The sequence below is a fragment of the Gymnoscopelus microlampas genome (genome assembly GCF_963454915.1).
Source record: "Gymnoscopelus microlampas genome assembly, chromosome: 18".
Taxonomy (NCBI): Eukaryota; Metazoa; Chordata; class Actinopteri; order Myctophiformes; family Myctophidae; genus Gymnoscopelus; species Gymnoscopelus microlampas.
The window spans coordinates 2,274,366-2,297,605 of NC_139955.1; the positions used below are offsets into that span (position 1 = coordinate 2,274,366).

Consider the following 23,240-nt stretch of genomic DNA (forward strand, 5'->3'; position numbering starts at 1 on the left):
TTTTATACCTGAGCCACTGGCATGGACATAAACCACTTTGCCAAGATGCAACACCAAGTATCATGTTGATGTTGGAAGTATAATTTTACAATTTTAATAATAGATTTTAAATGTTTAATTTTAATGGCTAAATGGATACTATTGCAATGTCAACCGGAATGTTAGGACCTTTTAAAGGCATCTCCTACTTTTACTTTCTGCATAGCATGCAATGAACACCTCATATAAAGCAGGCTGAGATGGACCCATGCACCCATTAGCAGAGGAGTTCAGAGTTCCGTTTGTTGGTGAGTGAGACTTCATCCGTCCTTCATAGTCCTATTAATTTATTAGACATGCTAGCTATTCATAGTTAGTCATATAAATGTTTTAGAGATGTTAGCTATTCATCGTCATGTAAATGTTGTACAGATGCTGGCTATTCCTAGTCATATAAATGTATTAGACATGTTAACCATTCATTTTCATCAGGACTCCGTACATAGTGCCACATAGCTATACACATGATCTGAGGTTACACACACATAAGAATGAGTGGACAGAATAATGTATTTTATAGTGTACAGATTTAAATGATTGATTGTGTATTGTTTATTTATAATGACATGGTTTAGGCCAGATTGGAATTTGCTTTTGTTCATTCATTTCTATTTAGACATTTCAATACTGTTATGATTATTTAAACAGTAATTTGCATTGTATGCGTTTTTTTACCAGATACTTTCTTACTCTTAATCAAGTAATTATTTGGAAGAGTACCTTAACATCTACCAGAGTTATTATTTTAAAGTAACTATTTTTTTTACATGAGTACAGTTTGGCTAGTCTACCTAACTCTGAATGTAACTTTATTTCATAATCGATTAAACAATGGAATTAAAGTGTATAAAAAAGGCTGTAAGGAAACAAACATAAATACTTTGTGAAATTAAGAATAAGCAAAAAACAAACAAACAAGCAAACTAATAAACAGAAATGGCAAGTATAATGTAAAAAAATATCTCTCTTGAAGTGTGTGGCAAGAAAGAACATTAGGATTCATATCATCTAATGTAATTCATGATTATAAAAAGTAGTGTATTGAATCATTCAACTCATGTTAATGTCCTCAAAATCATGTGTTTTTTCTCACACTTAGGGGTTGCACACAAGGTTCCACTGCTACTGGTAGAGGGGAAAAGTGAGTGTTGATGATTTTTCTATTAAACCTACAACAAGCTATAACCATAAGAATAGTCCTACATAGTCCTACAGTTATCTGCTCAGATCTCAAGTCAGCAAAGGCATCAATGCCATCTATTTGTCCGTCTACAGAAAGCCGCCACCATGAGTACGGACGCAGAGATGGAGCAGTATGGCAAGGCCGCCATTTACCTCCGGAAGCCAGAGAAGGAGAGAATGGAGTCTCAAAGTGCACCATTTGATGCCAAAACTGCATCATATGTGGCCGATACTAAGGAGCTATACCTCAAGTGTAAAATCATAAAGAAGGACGGTGGCAAAGTCACCGTGGAAACACTTTTGGATAAGATGGTAGGTAGAGGTGTATCTAAAATCAAATAGTGGCACAGTAAAAGTCACAATACATTCTGAAGTTGTGCTTTTTTTTTTTTTAGGAAAGAACTGTGCCTGAGGCTGATGTCACCCCTATGAACCCTCCCAAGTATGACAAAATTGAGGACATGGCCATGATGACCCACCTCACTGAAGCCACCGTCCTGTATAACCTCAAAGAGCGTTATGCAGCATGGATGATCTATGTAAGGTTTTCTACATGCTGAGAACAATACAGCATTGCACCTGGCTATAGCAGAGAAACACTCATTGCTCAGCGCTATGTTGTATGATGTTAATGTTCTCTCTCTTCTCCCCTTCAGACCTACTCTGGTTTGTTTTGTGCAACTGTGAACCCCTACAAGTGGCTCCCAGTGTACGACCAGGAGGTTGTAAATGCCTACAGAGGAAAGAAGCGTATTGAGGCTCCACCCCACATCTTCTCTGTCTCTGACAACGCTTATCAGTTCATGCTGATGGGTACGTACTAGTCAGAACAATGTCAAAAATTTGTAACAATAATAGTTTTGTTCTGTATCCATGACTAAAAGTTTGCTTTACATTTGACAGATAAAGAGAACCAGTCTGTCCTGATCACGTAAGTTTCCCATATACTGTACTAGGCATTAAAAAAGGAACATTGTACACAAATTCACTAACTGCATTTCTCTGAATGTATGCATTTATAACCAGTGGAGAATCCGGTGCTGGAAAGACCGTGAACACCAAGCGTGTCATCCAGTACTTTGCAACAGCTAGTTCTGGAGGAGAAAAATCGGCGGCCGATAGTGGTAAAATCAAGGTATGTGTACAGGTTTTTGCCTTTAACAAATACATGTTTTAGAACATAAAGCATTTATTTTGAAAGAATTCTGACCACATTTTAAATTGGGCGATGTCTAAAACATTCTAGGGGTCACTGGAGGATCAGATTATTGCAGCCAATCCCTTGCTGGAGGCCTATGGTAACGCCAAGACTGTGAGGAATGACAACTCCTCTCGCTTTGTAAGTGTAAATAATGACATTTTATGAGAATACCTGCAATAATTCCACAATGTAGAGGGATGCAACAAATTGTGCCATATCAAACAGGGTAAATTCATCAGAATCCATTTCAACACAACGGGCAAACTGTCCAGTGCTGATATTGAGACATGTAAGTATGAAGTTCACAGATGATAAATGATACATGCGTTAATTTGAGGATTACATTTTGGTTTATGAACAACCCATATAGATTATTATCATTATCATTATCATGATCAGTTATGTACAACCCATATGATTATTATTGTTATTCTTATTAGTATTATTATTTTTATTGTTATTATTACAATTATTATTATTATGTGTTTTGTACAACCCATATAGATTTATTATTATTATTATTACCCCTCTTTTTATGATTATGATTATAAGTTATATACAACCCATATAGATCTGCTGGAGAAGTCCAGAGTGACCTACCAGCTTTCTGCAGAGAGAGGTTACCACATCTTTTTCCAGATGATGACCGACCACAAACCCGAGATTATTCGTAAGTGGAATTACTGATGATGCAGTGAGAACATAAATTAATGTATAAAAATGTCACCCTTTTTAAATCCCTTTTCAGAAATGTGCTTGATCACCAGCAACCCCTACGACTTCCCGTTGATCAGCATGGGTGTGATCACTGTGGCCAGCATTAATGACAAAGAAGAGCTGGACGCTACTGATGTCAGTGAACATTATTTTAACTTTCTAATACTCACCGTGCTACTGCTGTCAGTTGCTCTGCAAAATGTCTTTTCTAAAGCAGTGCTTCTCAAAGTTTTCAGGCCGTGACATCCCAAAATAATCATGTTTTTTTTACCCCACCCTGACAAGCCCTCGGAATTGTAACATTTGAGGCATTACTTTTAGTCTGACTCGGTTCAGATAAATATTTTCAAAGTATCCGATCTGCATGTTTTCAAATTGTTTGCCTCTTTCTTAGATAATATTTGACAATTTGGCCAATGTTTGACAATTTGTATAGTATAGTTTGTTGATTACTTTTGACACAGTAATGGTCTTATTTGTTTTATTTTCATTTTATAGGTATTAAAAGGTCTTGAAAGTCCTTAAATTGTAACTTTAGAAATGTGCAGATATCCTGTATACACTTATACTGTATGTTGGTTTGTTTACTGTTGAGTTGTACACAGTTTTAAAGGATGTTTGTTAATCTAATGGTTAATCTCAATCTTTTGAATACAACTCTGATTATTGACATCAGGATGCTATTGACATCCTGGGCTTCGACGCTGAGCAGAAACAGTACATCTACAAGTTCACTGGTGCAGTGATGCATCATGGTGTCTTGAAGTTCAAACAGAAGCAGCGTGAGGAACAGGCTGAGCCTGACGGCACTGAGGGTGAGCTGCATCTTTATTTATAGCGTTATTATTTTGATTATTGTTATTGTTATTGTTATTACGGGGCCAGAGCTCTGCTCTGGACACGTATTGTTATTCGCATTATTCTGTCACTTCTTCTGCCACTTTTCGCAGTTCTGGCTGAACCGTGCAGTCGCTTTTTACGAAACTCGGCCATATGGTAGATGGTCATGAAAAACGATCAAGAAATAATTCTCACACTCATTCGTCAAAAGGTGGCGCTATAGCACTCAATTGAAAAATGGCAACTTTGAACAGGTACAACTCATGCCCTGTTTGACCTACAGCCATGAAACTTGGATACACATATGCGTCTCCTCATGCTGAACAACTTTCACACTCTGACTTTTGACCTCTGACCTTTAGATCTCCCACCATTTTGAATTATATGAAAAACAGTCATTGGCTCCTAACTTCTGCATTTTCTCACTTATGGAAAATCCGTTGGAATTTTTTGTAGAAAGTGGTCCAAAGTTCAAGTGTGAAACGTTTCGTGCAGATTGCTCAAAAATCCCAGGAGGAGATAGATTTTAACTATTACAGTTTTATGAAAATTATTCATCTGTGCCTAAAACATACATGCAGACTCACATTTCTTTGAAACTTTGCAGAAATGTAGAGGGTCATTCCAAATATCACTGAAACCAATCTTACTCCAATTGGCCAAAAGGGGGCGCTATAGCAATTTTTTGAAAAGGCAGACTTTAAACAGGCATAAGTCATGCCTCGTTTGGCCGAAAGTCGTGAAACTTGCTTACACATGTGCCTTGACTCATGAGGAACACACGTATCGATTTGACCATTAAGCTCCGCCCTTAGATTTTCCGCAATTTTGAGCAGTTTGAAAAATACTTGTTTTTGCCAGTTCTGGCTTAACCGTGCATACGCTTTTTACGAAACTCGGCCATATGGTAGATGCTCATGAAAAACTACCAAGAAATAATTCTCACACTCATTCGTCAAAGGGTGGCGCTATAGCACTCAATCGAAAGTGCCAACTTTGAACAGGTACAACTCATGCCCTGTTTGACCTACAACCATGAAACTTCGATACACACATGCGTCTCTTCATGCCCGACAACTTTCGTGGTCTGACTTTTGACCTCTGACCTTTAGATCGCCCACCATTTTGAATTATATGAAAAACAGTCATTGGCTCCTAACTTCTGCATTTTTTCACTTATGGAAAATCCGTTGGAAATTTTTGTAGGCAGTGGTCCAAAGTTCATGTGTAAAATGTTTCGTGCAGATTGCTCAAAAATCCCAGGAGGAGATAGATTTTAACTATTACAGTTTTATGAAAATTATTCATCTGTGCCTAAAACATTCATGCAGACTCACATTTCTTTGAAACTTGGCAGAAATGTACAGGGTCATTCCAAATATCACTGAAACCAATCTGACTCCAATTGGCCAAAAGGGGGCGCTATAGCAATTTTTTGAAAAGGCATACTTTAAACAGGCATAAGTCATGCCTTGTTTGGCCGAAAGCCGTGAAACTTGCTTACACATGTGCCTTGACTCATGAGGAACACATCTATCGCTTTGACCAGTAAGCTCCGCCCTTAGATTGTCCGCAATTTTGAGCAGTTTGAAAAACACTTAAACCCAGGATTTTTCAGCTATTTGCGTGAAACTGTATCATCTGTGTGATCTCCTTTTTCACAGTTACTTATCTGTTGGGCCAATGGCGTCTCCCTTAAATGAAGGCCTCACAATCTCAGGGTCGCCAGTTCAAGCCTCACTTGATGCAGACTTAATTTAAGTTGAATTGCAAACAACATGACTGTATCATTGAATACATGTGCAACTGTTAAAGGTAATGATGAAATACTTCTTGGAGAGAGTATGTTTTTTTAATGTATGACAAACTTCATTGTGAAAATAACCGATCTACAATCTCAAAACTTTTCAGATAGCAACATGTTTCTGAGCTTGTAGATCGGCTGCTTTCACTGGTTCACTTTTATCTTCAACAGATGACCTCAGCCTGGACAAAGCTATAGCCCTATAGGTAGTGTCTCAGCCTGTGAATCCAAAGGTCGAGAGTTTGATTCCTGTCAATGGCAATAGGTTGAGATGTTAATGGGTGAGGTTTTTCACCTGGGATTGCCCCCCTGCGTCCTATATATGACCACCTCAGCTGGGTTGGGCTGAAAAGAATATTCGCCTGTTGGACACATGTGCCTTGACTCATGAGGAACACATCTATCGCTTTGACCAGTAAGCTCCGCCCTTAGATTGTCCGCAATTTTGAGCAGTTTGAAAAACACTTAAACCCAGGATTTTCAGCTATTTGCGTGAAACTGTATCATCTGTGTGATCTCCTTTTTCACAGTTACTTGCCTGTTGGGCCAATGGCGTCTCCCTTAAATGAATGCCTCACAATCTCGAAGTCGCCAGTTCAAGCCTCACTTGATGCAGACTTAATTAAAGTTGAATTGCAAACAACATGACTGTATCAATGAATACATGTGCAAATGGTAAAGATAACCTGAAATGCTTATTTGAGAGTACGTTTTTTCAACGTATGACATACTTCATTCTGAAAATAGTTGATCTACAATCTCACAACTTTTCATGGTTTGTGAGCTTGTAGATCGGCTACTTTCACTAGTTTTGGTTCTGAGGTGATGTACAATTTCTTCATTGGTAAATGGTTTGTGAACAAGTGATCTTAGTGTTAGTGAAACAGGGGCTTGGTTCATGAAAGAAGGCGAGAGTTTATGATCTTCAACAGACAATATCAGCCTGGACAAAGCTATAGCACTATAGGTAGTGTTGCAGCCTATTAGTCTGAAGGTTAAGAGTTCAAATCCTGTTAATGGCAGTAGGTTGAGATGTCCAATCAAACCATTATGTTTCCATCTCTCTCTCTCTCATCAATCTATTGTTTCCATGTCACTCTCTCTCTCTTCAATCTATTCCGTTTCCATGTCTCTCTCTCTCTCTCTATTCACTGGCCCCGTATTATCGCTGCTTGCAGCTATATTTGTTATTGTTATTGTTATTGTTATTGTTATTATTATTATTATTTATCATGATGGCAAGGAGGGTGAGCTGCATCTTCAACTAAGGAAAGAAAATAATGCATACTTTGCCACAAGTATTGTATTTACTTACATTCTAAATGAACTAAGCTAAATATATTTTCAACACACTTCCATTATTTATTTTTTGATATTATACAGTTTAGACTGATGGTTATTTGGTTTACCTATGATCCTAGATTACTACCTCTATGCATTCATGTTTGCCTTGCTTAATGTAAGTCACTCTCTGTATTAAGAGTGTCTGAGAAATGCCTAAATTGTAAATTGCAAATTGTATGAACATTTCAGAGGCTGACAAGATTTGCTACCTGTTGGGCCTGAACTCAGCAGAGATGCTTAAGGCATACTGCTACCCCAGAGTGAAAGTCGGAAACGAGTATGTCACTAAGGGACAGACTGTGCCACAGGTGAGTAAGTTACATTATTTCCATGTTCTGATTTCATACACACCTTATATTCTCAACACAGCATACCATTACGACTCTAATATCTTTTTGAGCTGTGTCCAGCTTATGTAAATAAAATGATCCTCCAACATTATTCACATTAATTTCTCATTATTCATTTAATATATGACGAACGTACAAAACAAGAGATATCACTCTGCAGAAACATGTGCAGTTCCATGCACCTCTGACATATTATTTTAACAGTATTGTTATATATGTAAAAAAAGAAAAGAAAAGAAAAACACTACATATCGTGTGTCCGGCCATTAAACCAGTCCCGCTCACTCAGATCAGCTAACACAGGGAAGCTGTCAGAACCTTCCCTTACACACCTGGGACAGACCCTTCTCCCTTCTGGCCCCCGAACTGTGGAACAAACTCCTCAAAGCAGTTAGAACTGAGACTCACTCCCAATCGTCCACTGTAATTTGAAGACTCACCTCTTCAGACTTCACCTTAGCCTGTAACACTTGCCCTAGCCTTGACGACCTTGCAGGCTTATGCAAAGGCTAAAATGTCATTTAGATAGCATGTTATGTAGACAGAGGCCAGGTTCATTTATAGACCTGGCATCCTATAGTTTCAATGTAGAGATTATTGATTTTTTTAGATTATGCTGTTTAGACTGCTGATAGGTTCTTGGTTCACCTATGATCCTAGATTACTATATTGCTATGCATTTGATGTATTACTTCGTATTAGCACATCAACTTCCCTCCTATTAATTAATTAATTCATCCGCCATCGTCAACGCTTTTACCTTATTTTGATGACCCACAGAGACTGTCTGTCATTAAATGTCTCTATGAATTGAGTACAAAGGACCCCAATGGAAACAAGCCATATAGGGTTTCTTGGGTTTTAAATCCTAATAGCTGACCTCGTATTGAACTGTACTTTCATGTGCTTTGTTTTTGCAAATTTCTAATAAAGTATTCAATCAATAGAAAATAAAAAACACAGAACCCACGATTTGGACACGGATGTAAACAAAAGCTGTCTGGGGGAGGACAAGGGTCTCTTTTTATTCCTATTGTATCCGTGATCTTCCGTTCTTTAGTTATAGGCAGTTGAATATAGCTTGTTTTCACCAAAAACTCAATCTAGTAAAATCGATCCATCTCTGCAAGTCAAAGCAGCATTCATGGAATGGCGTAGAGCGCCCTCTAGCGTAATCACTGAAAACATCATGATGACGTAATATTACGTCCATGGCAGTCAATGTGTTAAGAGCGTCTGCTAAATGCCTAAATTATAAATTGTGCATTGTAAATTGCGTAATTCACACCCCCTATTAATAATGTTCCTATTTCCTTAGGTAATGAACTCAGTTGGTGCCTTGGCCAAGTCTATCTATGAGAAGCTGTTCTTGTGGATGGTCATTAGGATCAATGAGATGCTGGACACCAAGCAGCCGAGACAGTACTACATTGGTGTGCTGGACATCGCTGGTTTTGAAATCTTTGATGTAAGCATGGACTTTGTTTTAAAATGGGAGACTAGTTATTTTTGTCAAAATTACACAATTATAAGAGATTGGGCTAATGACATTTCCACTCACAGTTCAACACCCTGGAGCAGCTGTGCATCAACTTCACCAATGAGAAACTGCAACAGTTTTTCAACCACACCATGTTTGTTCTTGAACAAGAGGAATACAAGAAAGAAGGAATCCCCTGGGATCTCATTGACTTCGGCATGGACTTGGCTGTCTGCATTGAGCTCATTGAGAAGGTATACAATTATTATTATTATACTATTATATATTATCATGGACTTGGCTGTCTGCATTGAGCTCATTGAGAAGGTAGGTACATGGACTTGGCTGTCTACGTATACAATTATGTTGTGCTTTAATGGACATGACATGTTAAAATAGCTTAATTTAGTTTTAGTTTTTGGTGATGTGTCTCTTTTGTCTCCTTTACAAAGCCCTTGGGCATCTTCTCCATCCTTGAAGAGGAGTGCATGTTCCCAAAGGCTTCAGACAAAACCTTCAACGACAAGTTGCATGGCACGCATCTTGGAAAGTGTAAAGCCTTTGAGAAGCCCAAGCCTGGCAAAGGCAAGGGTGAGTCCCACTTCTCCCTGGTCCACTACGCTGGAACTGTGGACTACAGCATCACAGGCTGGCTAGAGAAGAACAAAGACCCGTTGAACGACTCTGTGGTGCAGCTGTACCAGAAGTCTACAGTTAAACTGCTGGGTGTGTTGTATCCCCCACCTGAGCCTGAAGGTATGTTTATTAATTCAATATAATGTGTTCTATCCCCCACCTGAGTCTGAAATTATATTTATTAATATAATATAATGTGTTCTATCCCCCACCTGAGCCTAAAGGTATATTTTATAATCTCTGTTGGCACCAGTATTTTACTCCTGAAGAATACTTGTCTCAGCTCTGGCCACGTCCCTGCTGCTTTTAAACATGCTGTGATGCAGCCGTTATTAAAAAAAGAAGAATCTAGACCCTTCCGCTCTTTCTAATTTTAGGCCCAGTTTTAGACTCATCCCATTTTTATCCAAGGTTCTCGAAAAGGTAGTATATCTCCAGCTTCAATCTTTTTAAGCATTCACGGCATGCACGACACCTTTCAGTCAGGTTTTAGAACATACCACAGCACCGAAACAGCCCTCCTCAGAGTTTTTAATGATATTCTTTTAACCGCCAACTCTGGATCTCCAGCTGTCCTGGTGCTCCTTGACCTGACGGCAGGTTTTGACACAGTGGATCATCGGACCCTGCTGTCTAGATTGGAGCACTCTGTTGGTGTCAACGGCACTGCTCTACAGTGGTTTAAGTCCCTACTGTACCTGACTGATGGGAGCTTTGCAGTCAGGTTAGGCGAACACTCCTCTAGTATTGCCTTCTTAACTGTGGGGTCCCTCAGGGTTCTATCCCAGATTGTGGAATACCCTGCCTCTTCACATTCGCTCTGCTCAGTCCTTGGGGATTTTTTAAATCTCTATTAAAGACCAATTTTTTCTTCTTGGCCTTTAATGCTGCTTGACCACGTATGTATGTATACCCTTGGAATGTATACCTTGATGTTGTATACTTTGTTATGCTGTTTTGTTTAATTCTTGTTGTGATCTGTTTAACTTGTTTGCCTTCCTTTAAACATTTTATTTTGCTTTAATTTGTTTTCTTCTGCTCTATTTGCCTGCTTTTTAATTTGTTCTTGGTCAGCACTTTGGTTCGACCTTGGTCGTTGAAAATGTGCTATATAAATAAACTTTGATTTGATGATTCTAACGCATACAAACAGATACGACAAAGAAGGGAGGCAAGAAGAAGGGTGGTTCCATGCAGACTGTGTCTAGTGCTTTCAGGGTAAGAATATTTATTCATTATTATCAATATTATATTCCTGTAAGAATGAAGCATTATTACTATCAACTTTATATCCATGATATAGGCACGTCTTTTCATGTTGGAATTAAACAATTTCTGTATCACGAGTTGTGACCTTGTACATCTGCTATCTTTGAATGGCTGAAGTTTAAAATAGGACTTCAGTAGTGAATGTATGTTTTAGAACAATCTAAATCTGTAAAGTAACTAGTATCTAAAAGTTTCAAATAATTGGAGTGGAGGAAAAAGTACAATATTGTATGACTTATTAAGCCTACTTGGCTCTTTTATGTCTCAATAGGCGAACTTGGGGTTGCTGATGACCAACTTGAGGAGCACTCACCCTCATTTTGTGCGTTGCCTCATTCCCAACGAGTCCAAGTGTCCAGGTAAACACAGATTTGTTTTAACAATGACAAGCGTGGCCAGAGTGTAACTATTCTGTCATAATAATAATAATGGAGCAACATCTTTACAGGCCTGATGGAGAACTTCCTGGTCATCCATCAGCTGAGGTGTAACGGTGTGCTGGAGGGCATCAGGATTTGTAGAAAGGGCTTCCCCAGCAGAATTCCCTATGCTGACTTCAAGCAGAGGTATTAATTCCTTTTTCCAGCAGCTTTTAGTTCCAAACCTATTAACGCAAAATTACCCGCTTTTACAAAACAGGAAAAAGTACTGAACGTCAGTGCAAAATGACCATGAACTTTTACAAAACAGGTACAAAGTACTGAATGCCAGCGCATGTCCCGATGGCGCGTTCATGGACAACAAGAAAGCTTCAGAGAAGCTGCTTGGGTCCATTGCCGTACCTCATGATGAGTACAAGTTTGGACACACCAAGGTAAACACTACAAATCTTGTTTAACGTTATCAGAGGACTAAAAGTTGATTTTACAGTTGTTTAGTTACATTGTAACATTGTATTCTAGGTGTTCTTCAAAGCTGGTCTGCTGGGTGTCCTTGAGGAGATGCGAGATGAAAAGCTGTTTTCTCTGGTCACCATGACTCAGGCTCTTGCACGAGCTTACGTCATGAGGAAGGAGTTTGTCAAGATGATGGCTAGGAGGTACACTACTTTGAAAACACCATTAATAAATGGTTCAATATTCAATATTTAGTATCCTTTATAATAATAATAATAATAATAATAATTTCTTATTATAAAGTATAAACTACAGTACAGTACTTTCTCACAGTACTTTTTAATTACAAATATTTTGTATTGTCAAATCACCATAATACAAGCTTTTGGTGATGGTGGCAAGGAAAAACTCCCCTTAAACGGGGGAAGAAACCTGGAGCAGAACCAGGCTCTAGGGTGGACGGCCATCTGGCTTTTACCTTGTCGGGGGAAGTAGAGGACAACGACACTAATACCAACAGCAATAAAAACAATAGTAACAACTATAATGACACCATTATAGCAATGGTATAATAACAGCCTGCAGTCATATGTCATGGAAACCCTCCATCTGCAGCTCAGCAGGGTTCCACAATCAGTGGTGAAAAGTAACTAAGTACATTCATTCATATTGAGGTATTTTGTTACTTTACTGGAGTATTTTCAATGTTCAATACTTTTTCTTCTTCTCCACTACATCTATGAGGCAAATATTGCCGATCTACAAGCAACACGTCACTTTGAACTATTTTCAAATGATTTATTATACATTTTAAAACTTGTAAAATGGGACATTCTGGTAAATGAGTACTTTTACTTTTTTCCACAGAGAGGCCATTTACACCATCCAGTTCAACGTGCGCTCATTCGTCAATGTCAAACACTGGCCATGGATGGGGCTTTACTTCAAGATCAAGCCTCTTCTGCAGAGCGCTGAGACTGAGAAGGAGCTGATGAACATGAAGGACAACTACGAAAAGATGAAGGTCGACCTGGCCTCGGCCCTGGCCACGAAAAAGACACTGGAAGAGAAGATGGTGGCTCTGGTGCAGGAGAAGAATAACCTTGCACAGTCAGCGGCATCGGTAAGTAGCTACACTTGTACAGGAAATGTTGATAATATTTTATATTGTTTATCATCCTATCTTAAATCTTTTATCTAATGTAGAATTAGATGTAGACCATGGCAAAGAATGTCTGGTGGTCGAACGGCTGTTAGCATCATTGTATAGCTAGATGGCTACCAGCACAAAGGCCTGACCCAATTTGTCGTTCTTCTGTGGGGAAGGTTGAATCTGCATATGCCACTGCTCCTCATCCACACACTACTATAGTATATCCTTTTGGAGGAGGTTGATAGCCTCTAGCTTCTGCCTTGTCCTCACCTCCGCCACCGCCTCCGTACCGTCCAGGCTCTGACAATGATATAGCCTGCCTTTTTCACCAGCTTGTTCAGTCAGTTAATGTCCCCTGTGTTAATGTACCGCCCCAGGAAGCAACTGCAAAACAAATCTCATATATCTCACCCAGAACAAATGCTGCAACAAGTTCCCTCACTTATCTTTTTCATTTACAACCAGGGAGATGAAGCATTGAATGATGCTGAGGAGAGATGTGAGGGTCTTATTAAAAGTAAGATCCAGTTGGAGGCAAAGGTCAAAGAGACGACTGAGCGACTGGAGGACGAGGAGGAGATCAACGCGGAACTGACCGCCAAGAAGAGGAAGCTGGAAGACGAATGCTCTGAGCTCAAGAAGGACATTGATGACCTGGAGCTCACCTTGGCCAAAGTGGAGAAGGAGAAACATGCCACTGAAAACAAGGTTTGTGATCATACACTCTCTGGGGTTTTTATCAAGTTAGTAGTCGTTGTTGTCGGGGAGAAATCTCCATATTTGAACTTACTTGATCATACTACAGCGTCAAACAAAAGCATCAAAAGTAGCAGATCTACAAGATTGTCGATCTGCTACTTTTGCTATATTTGGACGTGAATCCTGAAAAGTAACTGTTTTGGACATAATGAGGTTTCCACCCGACAGAGACCGAGTGTAATGATGATCTATTCCATGACAAAAAGTTCTGTTCTGCTTCATTAGGTGAAGAACCTGAACCAGATGAAGGACTTATTAACACTGTCTATGTTGGGTTCATTTAGGTGAAGAACCTGACTGAGGAGATGGCCTCTCAGGATGAAGGACTTGCTAAGCTGACCAAGGAGAAGAAAGCCCTCCAAGAGGCACATCAGCAGACCCTGGATGACCTGCAGGCAGAGGAAGACAAAGTCAACACTCTGACCAAGGCCAAGACCAAGCTGGAACAGCAAGTCGACGATGTGAGTTCCTAGAAGTAAACGTACACTGCATGCTTATTGTTGTTAATGAATAATAAGAACAATAATATTATTATGTACAGTTGGAGGGTTCTCTGGAGCAAGAGAAGAAGCTGCGCATGGACCTGGAGAGAGCCAAGAGAAAGCTTGAGGGTGATCTGAAACTGACCCAGGAATCCATCATGGACCTGGAGAATGACAAGCAGCAGTCTGATGAGAAGATAAAGAAGTAACGTGGACCACAATATGAATAATTCATTCATAATTTGCCTAATGATAATAATACTAATAATACTAATAATACTAATAATACTAATAATACTAATAATAATAATAATAATAATAATAATAATGAATAAACAATATTAAATGCCATGGAGAAAAAATATACCTGCAGAATGTCACTAAAATATGATGTACTCTATTCCACAGGAAGGACTTTGAAACAAGCCAACTTCTGAGTAAGATTGAGGATGAACAATCTTTGGGGGCCCAGCTGCAGAAGAAGATCAAAGAACTCCAGGTATTTATTTTGTCCTTTCTGTAAAATCATTAATAATAAGTACATGTATTAGGATTTTCAGATATTAATCTAAAATCATTAATTTGAAAGGCTCGTATTGAAGAACTGGAGGAAGAAATCGAGGCGGAGCGCGCTTCTCGTGCCAAGGTTGAGAAGCAGAGAGCTGACCTCTCCAGGGAACTTGAAGAGATCAGTGAGAGGCTGGAGGAGGCTGGTGGAGCCACCGCCTCTCAGATTGAGATGAACAAGAAGCGTGAGGCTGAGTTCCAGAAGCTGCGTCGTGACCTTGAAGAGTCCACCCTGCAGCATGAGGCCACTGCCTCTGGCCTCCGTAAGAAACAGGCTGACAGTGTGGCTGAACTGGGTGAACAGATCGACAACCTCCAGAGAGTCAAGCAGAAACTGGAGAAGGAGAAGAGCGAATACAAGATGGAGATCGACGACCTGTCCAGCAACATGGAAGCTGTCGCTAAGGCAAAGGTAATACAAAATATTGCTATTAATACTTGGTTCAATGAACTAAAACATCTAAAAATTAGGGAATGCATTGATTCTTTGTTTTTGTATTAAAGTGTAATATGGACTTACAGGATACTTCTCCATTTCATGTAACTAACAATGAACCGACATGACAATTCACAAACAATGAGCATACAGGTACTACAGTGATTGAATATGTCCCAATGTTAATTAACAGGGGAATCTTGAGAAGATGTGCCGCACCCTTGAGGACCAACTTGGTGAAATCAAGGCCAAGAGTGATGAGAATGTTCGCCAGATAAATGATGTTTCAGCTCAGAGAGCAAGACTGTTGACAGAAAACGGTAAATGTTCACTGTAAAGTCTACTTTGCCTACATGGTTTGTCGTACTTGAGCAAATTCCCTATTTAGAGATAATGCTTTTATCAGCAATTATCCCAGGAATTTAAGGAATATGTATTCAACAAATATGTATTTAAATGTTTGAAGTTAATATTCAAATTTCTAACCAGGTGAGTTTGCTCGTCAACTTGAGGAGAAAGAAGGTCTCGTCTCTCAGCTCACCAGAGGCAAGCAGGCCTTCACACAGCAGATTGAGGAGTTGAAGAGACACGTTGAAGAGGAGGTTAAGGTAAGCAGTTAGAGTTGCAGACTCACTCCCAATCTTCCACCCTAATCTGAAGACTCACCTCTTCAGACTCCACCTTAGACCGTAACACTTGCCCTATAGCCTTGACGACCTTGCATAATTATTTAAAGGTTAACTTTTTATACATATTTAGATAGTATGTTATGTACACAGCTTCATGATATCCTCAGAAATAGCCATTTTAACGCAACAAAATTATTTATCATCATTTTGAATTAATTATGATGGTCTCTATAAAAAAAGTGACACCTGTGGTGTTAGGGTCCGAAATGACCCGGCAGAGAAGTGTGGCTCAATTCCCCCCAAATTGTCAATATTCAATGTTTACATGTTTGAGAGTGAGAGAGACTTGTCCTCAATTAGCATTTGCTATCAGGAGTAAAATAAAGTTTGAGTTAATGAAAAATAAATTACTTTTGACCTTCTATGGTATACGGGTCAAAAATGACCCTAACACCACTAGTGTCACTATTTTTAATAATATTAACATTTTTTAAAGTTGTGTGTTCTAATTATTATTCTTAATTATTCTATTATAGCTAGATAACATCATTACCCATTGCCTTCATTATAGGAAAGATTAAACCCTAGCCCTAACCCAACATAATATTTAAAAAAGTGTTTACATGGATATGAATGCATTACAAGTCAGCTATGAGGTGGGAGAAAAAAAATAATGAAAATATATTTATTTTTTTGTATTTTGGGCTGATTTAAACCACGGGTCAAATTTGACCCGCTAACACCACAAGTGGATGCCGTTTTCTAACACAATGCAGGGGATAGTAACGAATTGTTTTTATATTAAAATGATGATAGGTTCTTGGTTTACCTACAGTATGATTCTAGAATACAATTTCTATGTATTTGACGTATTGAGTCACTCTGGATTAGGAGTGTCTGCTAAATGCCTAAATTGTAATTGTAAGGAACAGCTTTTTCTATTGTTTATTTTTTTTTTACAAATAAGCCTAATTTGTATCCTTTTGTATTTTTTACCAGCTGACATTATTTTGGCATTGTTTTCTTTTGACAGGCAAAGAATGCCCTTGCTCATGGTGTGCAGTCAGCTCGCCATGACTGTGACCTTCTGAGGGAGCAGTTTGAGGAGGAACAGGAGGCCAAGGCTGAACTGCAGCGTGGAATGTCCAAGGCCAACGCTGAGGTGTGTCAGTGGAGGAGCAAGTATGAGACTGATGCTGTCCAACGCACTGAGGAGCTGGAGGAAGCTAAGTAAGTGATTGTTTTACACCAGTGGTTCTAAAACCTTTTTTTGCCAAGGACCCACAAATTGATATTTGGCCACGGACCCCCCCCTCTGTCAATGTTTTGTGCCAGGGACCCCCCAGCAGGGAAGATTATTCAACATTTTTCAAACACTTTCAACATTTTTCCAATAATGGTCAAAATAGCAGGAATTCACGCAGATATACAAGCTGTGAGCTTGTATATCTGCTATTTTTGGGGGAACCAATGTTTTACACTACCAGGCACCACTCACTATACAAAATACTGTCCACAATATAATTTGATTCCATCCAAAACCGACCAACAGGAAGAAGCTCGCCCAGCGTCTTCAGGAAGCTGAGGAGCAAATCGAGGCTGTGAATTCCAAGTGCGCCTCTCTGGAGAAAACCAAACAGAGACTCCAGGGTGAAGTGGAAGACCTCATGATTGATGTGGAGAGGGCCAACGGTTTGGCTGCCAACCTTGACAAGAAACAAAGGAACTTTGATAAGGTGCTTTGACCTGTCATTTATCATTTTAAAAGTCCTTTTAAAATAGTCCTTAAAGTGGAGGTAAATGACACATTTCATTACAAATGGTGTGCAGGTCCTTAAAGTGGAGGTAAATGACACATGTCATTACAAATGGTGTGCAGGTCCTTAAAGTGGAGGTAAATGACACATTTCATTACAAACGGTGTGCAGGTCTTGGCAGACTGGAAGCAGAAATATGAAGAGGGACAGGCAGAGCTGGAAGGAGCTCAGAAAGAGGCTCGTTCTCTCAGCACTGAGATGTTTAAGATGAAGAATTCATATGAGGAGTCTCTGGACCACCTGGAGACCATGAAGCGTGAAAACAAGAACCTGCAACGTGAGTCTTTCTCTACATATTTTATTTTTAATAACGGTAAGAAAATCATTACATTTTCAAAATCAATAAGCGGATTAGGCTACACCAACTTCATTAATTTTTCAAATGTAATAGTTTCTCATTGACTATTTTCAATCAACTGCAGAGGAGATCTCAGACCTGACTGAACAGATCGGTGAGACTGGAAAGAGCATCCATGAGCTAGAGAAGTCCAAGAAACAGACGGAGACAGAAAAGTCAGAGATCCAGACAGCCCTGGAGGAAGCCGAGGTAAAAACCTTCAGGTTCTAGATGAAGAATGCAATTGTCTATATCTTGGATTTATTTCAATACGTTTTGTATTCAAACAGTGTAGCAGTTTATGATCAATGTTACATTAAAAGGTCCTACAAACTTTTGATCCTGTTTTACATTTTAGGGTACTCTGGAGCACGAGGAGTCCAAGATTCTTCGTGTCCAGCTGGAGCTCAACCAGATCAAGGGTGAGGTAGACAGGAAGCTGGCAGAGAAGGATGAAGAGATGGAGGGGATCAAGAGGAACAGCCAGCGGGTCATTGACTCCATGCAGAACAATCTGGACTCTGAGGTCAGGAGCAGGAACGATGCCCTGAGGATCAAGAAGAAGATGGAGGGAGACCTGAACGAGATGGAGGTTCAGCTGAGTCACTCCAACCGCCAGGCTGCTGAAGCCCAGAAGCAGCTGAGGAATGTCCAGGGACAGCTTAAGGTGCAAAAACATATCAGTTAAACACATATCCAAACAGTGAAGCTGCTCTGAACAGTGAGTGACACATGTTTCTCTTAACATGACCACCTCAAATGTGATTTATTATAGGATGCCCAACTGCACCTTGATGATGCTCAAAGAGCCCAAGAAGATTTTAAGGAGCAAGCTGCCATGGTGGAGCGTAGGAACGGCCTCATGGTCGCTGAGATCGAGGAGCTGAGAGTGGCTCTGGAACAGACAGAGAGAGGCCGCAAAGTGGCTGAACAAGAACTGGTGGATACTAGTGAACGTGCTGGCCTGATGCACTCTCAGGTAAGTCAATGGAAATATCTCAACATCAAATATTTAACATACAAGTCATGCATACTTACATTGCTAAACTGAATCTTTACTTTAGAACACAAGCCTTTTGGGCAGCAAGAAGAAACTTGAGAGTGACCTGATCCAGGTCCAAGGTGAAGTGGATGACAGTGTTTCAGAAGCAAGGAATGCTGAGGAGAAGGCCAAGAAAGCCATCACTGATGTAAGTGTCCGGCCCTTGTCCAATATACCAGGACAATTAGATATCCTAATGGCATGCTTAATATAAACATAATATATACCAAGACAATTAGACATCCTTATGGCATGCTTAATACAAAAATATAATATAATACAGCTCGCTCATGATGACATGTGCATGATGAAAACTTTTGCTCAAAAAGGCGGATGTATTTTATCACACTAAATCCTAAATGTCTTGTCTAATTCAAACAGCCAAGAAGATCATTGGGAAAACATTATCACTAATGTTGTCAAAAAATATGAGCTCAGCGTAGACAAAGAAAATTCTGAACCCAGAATTCCGAGGTGCTAGCTTCAGTAATATTGTTCAGAATGCTACAGTGCAGACTGAACTGGTAAAAGAATCATTCCATCCTCCATCAAGATATTTAATAGCAACAACAATTAGTGCTACTGTACTAAGATTGTGATTGTATTACCTACTACCTGGTTTTATTCCTTCTGGTCTTCTGGCACTACTATCTGTTTATCCTACTATAGTTCTAGTAACCGTCTTGAGTAGGTGAGTAGGTGAGTAGGTGAGTAGGTGAAGCTACCCGGTTCTCCTCAGTGGCTGGACCAATTGCTTTGATTTTGCACACAGCCATTGACCATTACCATCTGAACTTAACTGTGAAGCCCGTTTTTCAATTTCATCAAATCTCAGCTTCTTATTAGCCTTTTTGTGTAAAACACTGTCGCCATGGTTACGGGGCTGCCCAGCTATGGGACGAACTGCCTCCCGGGTTGCCAGATCATGTGCGTATATCCCCCCACGGATGCGTCGACCGGGTATGGTCTAGTTATTTATAATTTGAATGAGCTATTGTCTCACGGTCAACATGTGAATTTAAGCACGCTTATAGTGTGGTACCATTGTATATTGTGATTTTCTTGTGTGTGCGGCAGCATATACCAAGATGTCTTTTCCTTGTGGGAAACGTATATTTGATCTTATTACAAAAAATACTTTCCAGGCTGCTATGATGGCTGAGGAGCTGAAGAAGGAACAGGACACTAGTTCTCACCTGGAGAGGATGAAGAAGAACCTGGAGGTCACAGTCAAGGACCTGCAGCACCGTCTGGATGAGGCAGAGAACCTGGCTATGAAGGGAGGAAAGAAGCAGCTCCAGAAACTGGAGTCTAGGGTAAGATGACGTTTACTTCAACACAGGTTATAGTCAATGAAATAAGAAGAAATCATTTGATAACGTGTAATTCGATTGTGAAGGTGCGTGAAATGGAGGGAGAGGTCGACTCTGCACAGAGAGGTGGAGCAGATGCTATTAAAGGTGTCCGCAAGTACGAGAGGAGAGTGAAGGAGCTGACATACCAGGTACTGTATACCATGTCACTTTAATGACCATCATGCCATTGACAAAATGAATAGATTGCATGAACATACAACTAATGTTATAAATTCACTTTAACTTCAGACTGAAGAGGACAAGAAGAATCTTGGCAGGCTTCAGGATCTGGTAGACAAGCTGCAGATGAAGGTTAAGGGCTACAAGAGGCAGGCTGAGGAAGCGGTAAGACAAACATAATGATGCATGTTTAGTTGTGGTTGCCATGGGGCATAGTGTTGTTGTCATAGTGTAACTAAGGATCAACTCATTAAAACTGGGAAAGCATCTGTGTCACAATCATTTTAACCACATTAACCATACTTTATACTCTAGATATAAAAAAATAGCAGATATACAAGCTCATACAAGAATAGCAGAGCTTTTTTTTAAATAAATTGTGAACATTTTTGAAAATCTTTGCTTCTGGGGGGTCCCTGGGGAAAAACAAAATAGACATGACAAAGTTTGAGAACCACTGACATAGAAACATATAGTTTTCAGAAAACTGTGAACAGAAAAGCAAGTTGCGCCACAATGCACACATGCTGCAGACACATGCAGTGTGTTTCAGGCATAATGGTAAAAGTGCCTTTGCTGAATGGACTACAGAAAGCAATAGATAATTTCCTATAAGCTGCATATTTTGGGCTCGGAGTGTCAAACAAGAACAAGAACACAGTCTTGATTGTGCCGTTCCAATGATAACCTAATGCTCATTCATGTGGTCCCAAGGCACTCATGCTGCATACTGTAGGCCACTATTATTCACAACCACACATTTCTGAAATTGTCTTGTTTGGATTATAATTGTCAGATGCTCTTTTCAAACATTGAGGATGTGAACATCTCTATCATATTGTAGGAGGAAGCAGCCAACACTCACCTGTCCAAGTGCAGAAAGGTTCAGCATGAGCTGGAGGAGGCTGAAGAGCGTGCTGACATCGCTGAAGGCCAGGTCAACAAGATGAGAGCTAAAAGTCGTGACTCCAAGGTATTACATGTGCAATATGAACTGAAGGTTCATCATCTTCAACTAAGATTTAACTAAAGATTCATGTTGAATATCTAAAAATGTATTCCTATTGTTACAGGGAAAAGAAGCTGCTGAATAAGTTCACCAATTCAAGTCATCATACAAAGTCATAAAATATGACCCATTGTATTCAAAAAGTCATAAAATATGACCCATTGTATTCAATAAAGGTGACATCAAAATGTTGTTGTTGTTTCTTGTAGTCATTACTTTGTCTTGTCAATACCTTTTATTTTGAGATTTGAATTCTGGGTCCAACTCATGTCAACTCATGTCCACTATACCATTATCTAAACCCATTGTAAAGACTATAAAAAGTGCTTTGTGCGAGGAGCACAAATCTCCGCCAGGTCATGTAGGTTATTATGGCCTCCTGGTGGCGCTATAATAGGCCAATGTGAAAAGTGTGCCATTTCTTCTTACAGTAGGCCTTGCACGGCAATCGGACACTGCATTCATGATTTGAGGCATTTTGTTCCAAAAATGTGGTTTGCTAAATTAGACCTGCAGGTGGCGCTATAACAGGCCAATGTGAAAATAGTGGCATTTCTTCCTCGGCCTAGTGGGAATATGCATGCAAAATTTCACGGAAACCGCACACTGCGTTCATGATTTGATTAATTTTGTTCAAAACGGACCTATCCTGCAAACTTTGGAAGCCAATGTTAGCCAAGTAGGATGGAATATATCGGACACATCCATCTTGATCACATGACTATAGAGATACTGTGTACCGATTTGCATGATCTTTGGACAGAATCTGAAGGAGTAAGAGCAAAAAATGTGTTTTACAAAGCTCAGCCTCCTGGTGGCGCTGTAAAAGGCATATGTGAAAAATGCAGGACAATGGTTTGGCCCCTAGGGAGTGTGTGTGCAAAGTTGAACAAGACCTAAAAATACAGAACACTCGCTCTGAAACATCTACATAATGAGATGGGCCATGTTGGGACGGAAAGAGTGCTCCACCTTGCAAGGGAGAGATTCTACTGGCCCTTTATGTCCACAGAGATTGAGGGATATGTGACCCAAAAATGCCCATGCATTAAGTCTAAGCAGTGGTGGAAAGTAACTAAGTACATTTACTTAAGTACTGTACTTAAGTACAATTTTGAGGTATTTGTACTTTACTTGAGTATTTCCAATTTCTAATACTTTTACTTCTACTCCACTACATCTTGTAGATCTGCTATTTTCAAATATTTGAGTACTTTTACTTTTGGTACTTTAAGTACATTTTGATGCCAATACTTTTGTACTTTTACTCAAGTACATTTTTTATTCCAGACTTTTACCTGTAACAGAGTACTTTTACATTGCAGTATTGATACTTTTACTTAAGAAAAACATTCAAGTACTTTTTCCACCACTGCTGTAGTGTAGGAAAGAGACATTTGCTCACAATAGCCAAAAGGGCTTTGCCCTCAACGACAGAGACAGAAAGAGAAAGAGACAGAGAGAGAGAGAGAGAGGAGGGGTGGGAAAGCGATACAGAGAGAAAGAGAGAGAGAGAGACAGAGAGAAAGACAGAGATAGAGAGGGAGGGGAGAGAGAGAGAGAGAGAGAGAGAGAGAGAGAGAGAGAGAGAGAGAGAGAGAGAGAGAGAGAGAGAGAGAGACACACACACACAGAGAGAGACAGAAAGAGAGAGAGAAAGAAAGAGAGAGAGAGAGACACAGGGTCCTATTCAGGACCACATGCCCGCCCCTACTACCGTTAAATAGGGAGGATTGGAGCTGCGCACCCCCTATATGTTATTCTAGCACCTGCTAG

At 39.7% G+C, this 23,240-nt stretch overlaps 1 protein-coding gene across 1 annotated transcript; it reads left to right on the forward strand.

Moving 5' to 3' along the window:
• Positions 1–244: 244 nt before the first annotated feature.
• Positions 245–21,653, forward strand: LOC311033727 (myosin heavy chain, fast skeletal muscle-like). Its single transcript, XM_084041339.1, has 41 exons — positions 245–287; positions 1,139–1,180; positions 1,315–1,533; positions 1,617–1,760; positions 1,878–2,034; positions 2,125–2,152; positions 2,248–2,356; positions 2,468–2,560; positions 2,648–2,711; positions 2,994–3,092; positions 3,171–3,274; positions 3,816–3,954; positions 7,317–7,435; positions 8,796–8,945; positions 9,041–9,211; positions 9,410–9,713; positions 10,747–10,811; positions 11,134–11,221; positions 11,311–11,428; positions 11,553–11,676; positions 11,765–11,901; positions 12,566–12,821; positions 13,317–13,559; positions 13,895–14,071; positions 14,152–14,297; positions 14,501–14,591; positions 14,682–15,071; positions 15,289–15,415; positions 15,585–15,703; positions 16,758–16,954; positions 17,277–17,460; positions 17,653–17,818; positions 17,964–18,088; positions 18,237–18,545; positions 18,654–18,857; positions 18,943–19,068; positions 20,066–20,236; positions 20,320–20,424; positions 20,525–20,620; positions 21,300–21,428; positions 21,529–21,653. Exons 3-41 carry the CDS (start codon positions 1,327–1,329, stop codon positions 21,547–21,549), a joined length of 5,802 nt encoding a protein of 1,933 aa, XP_083897465.1. The 5' UTR covers positions 245–287; positions 1,139–1,180; positions 1,315–1,326; the 3' UTR covers positions 21,550–21,653.
• The last annotated feature ends 1,587 nt before the right edge of the window (positions 21,654–23,240 follow it).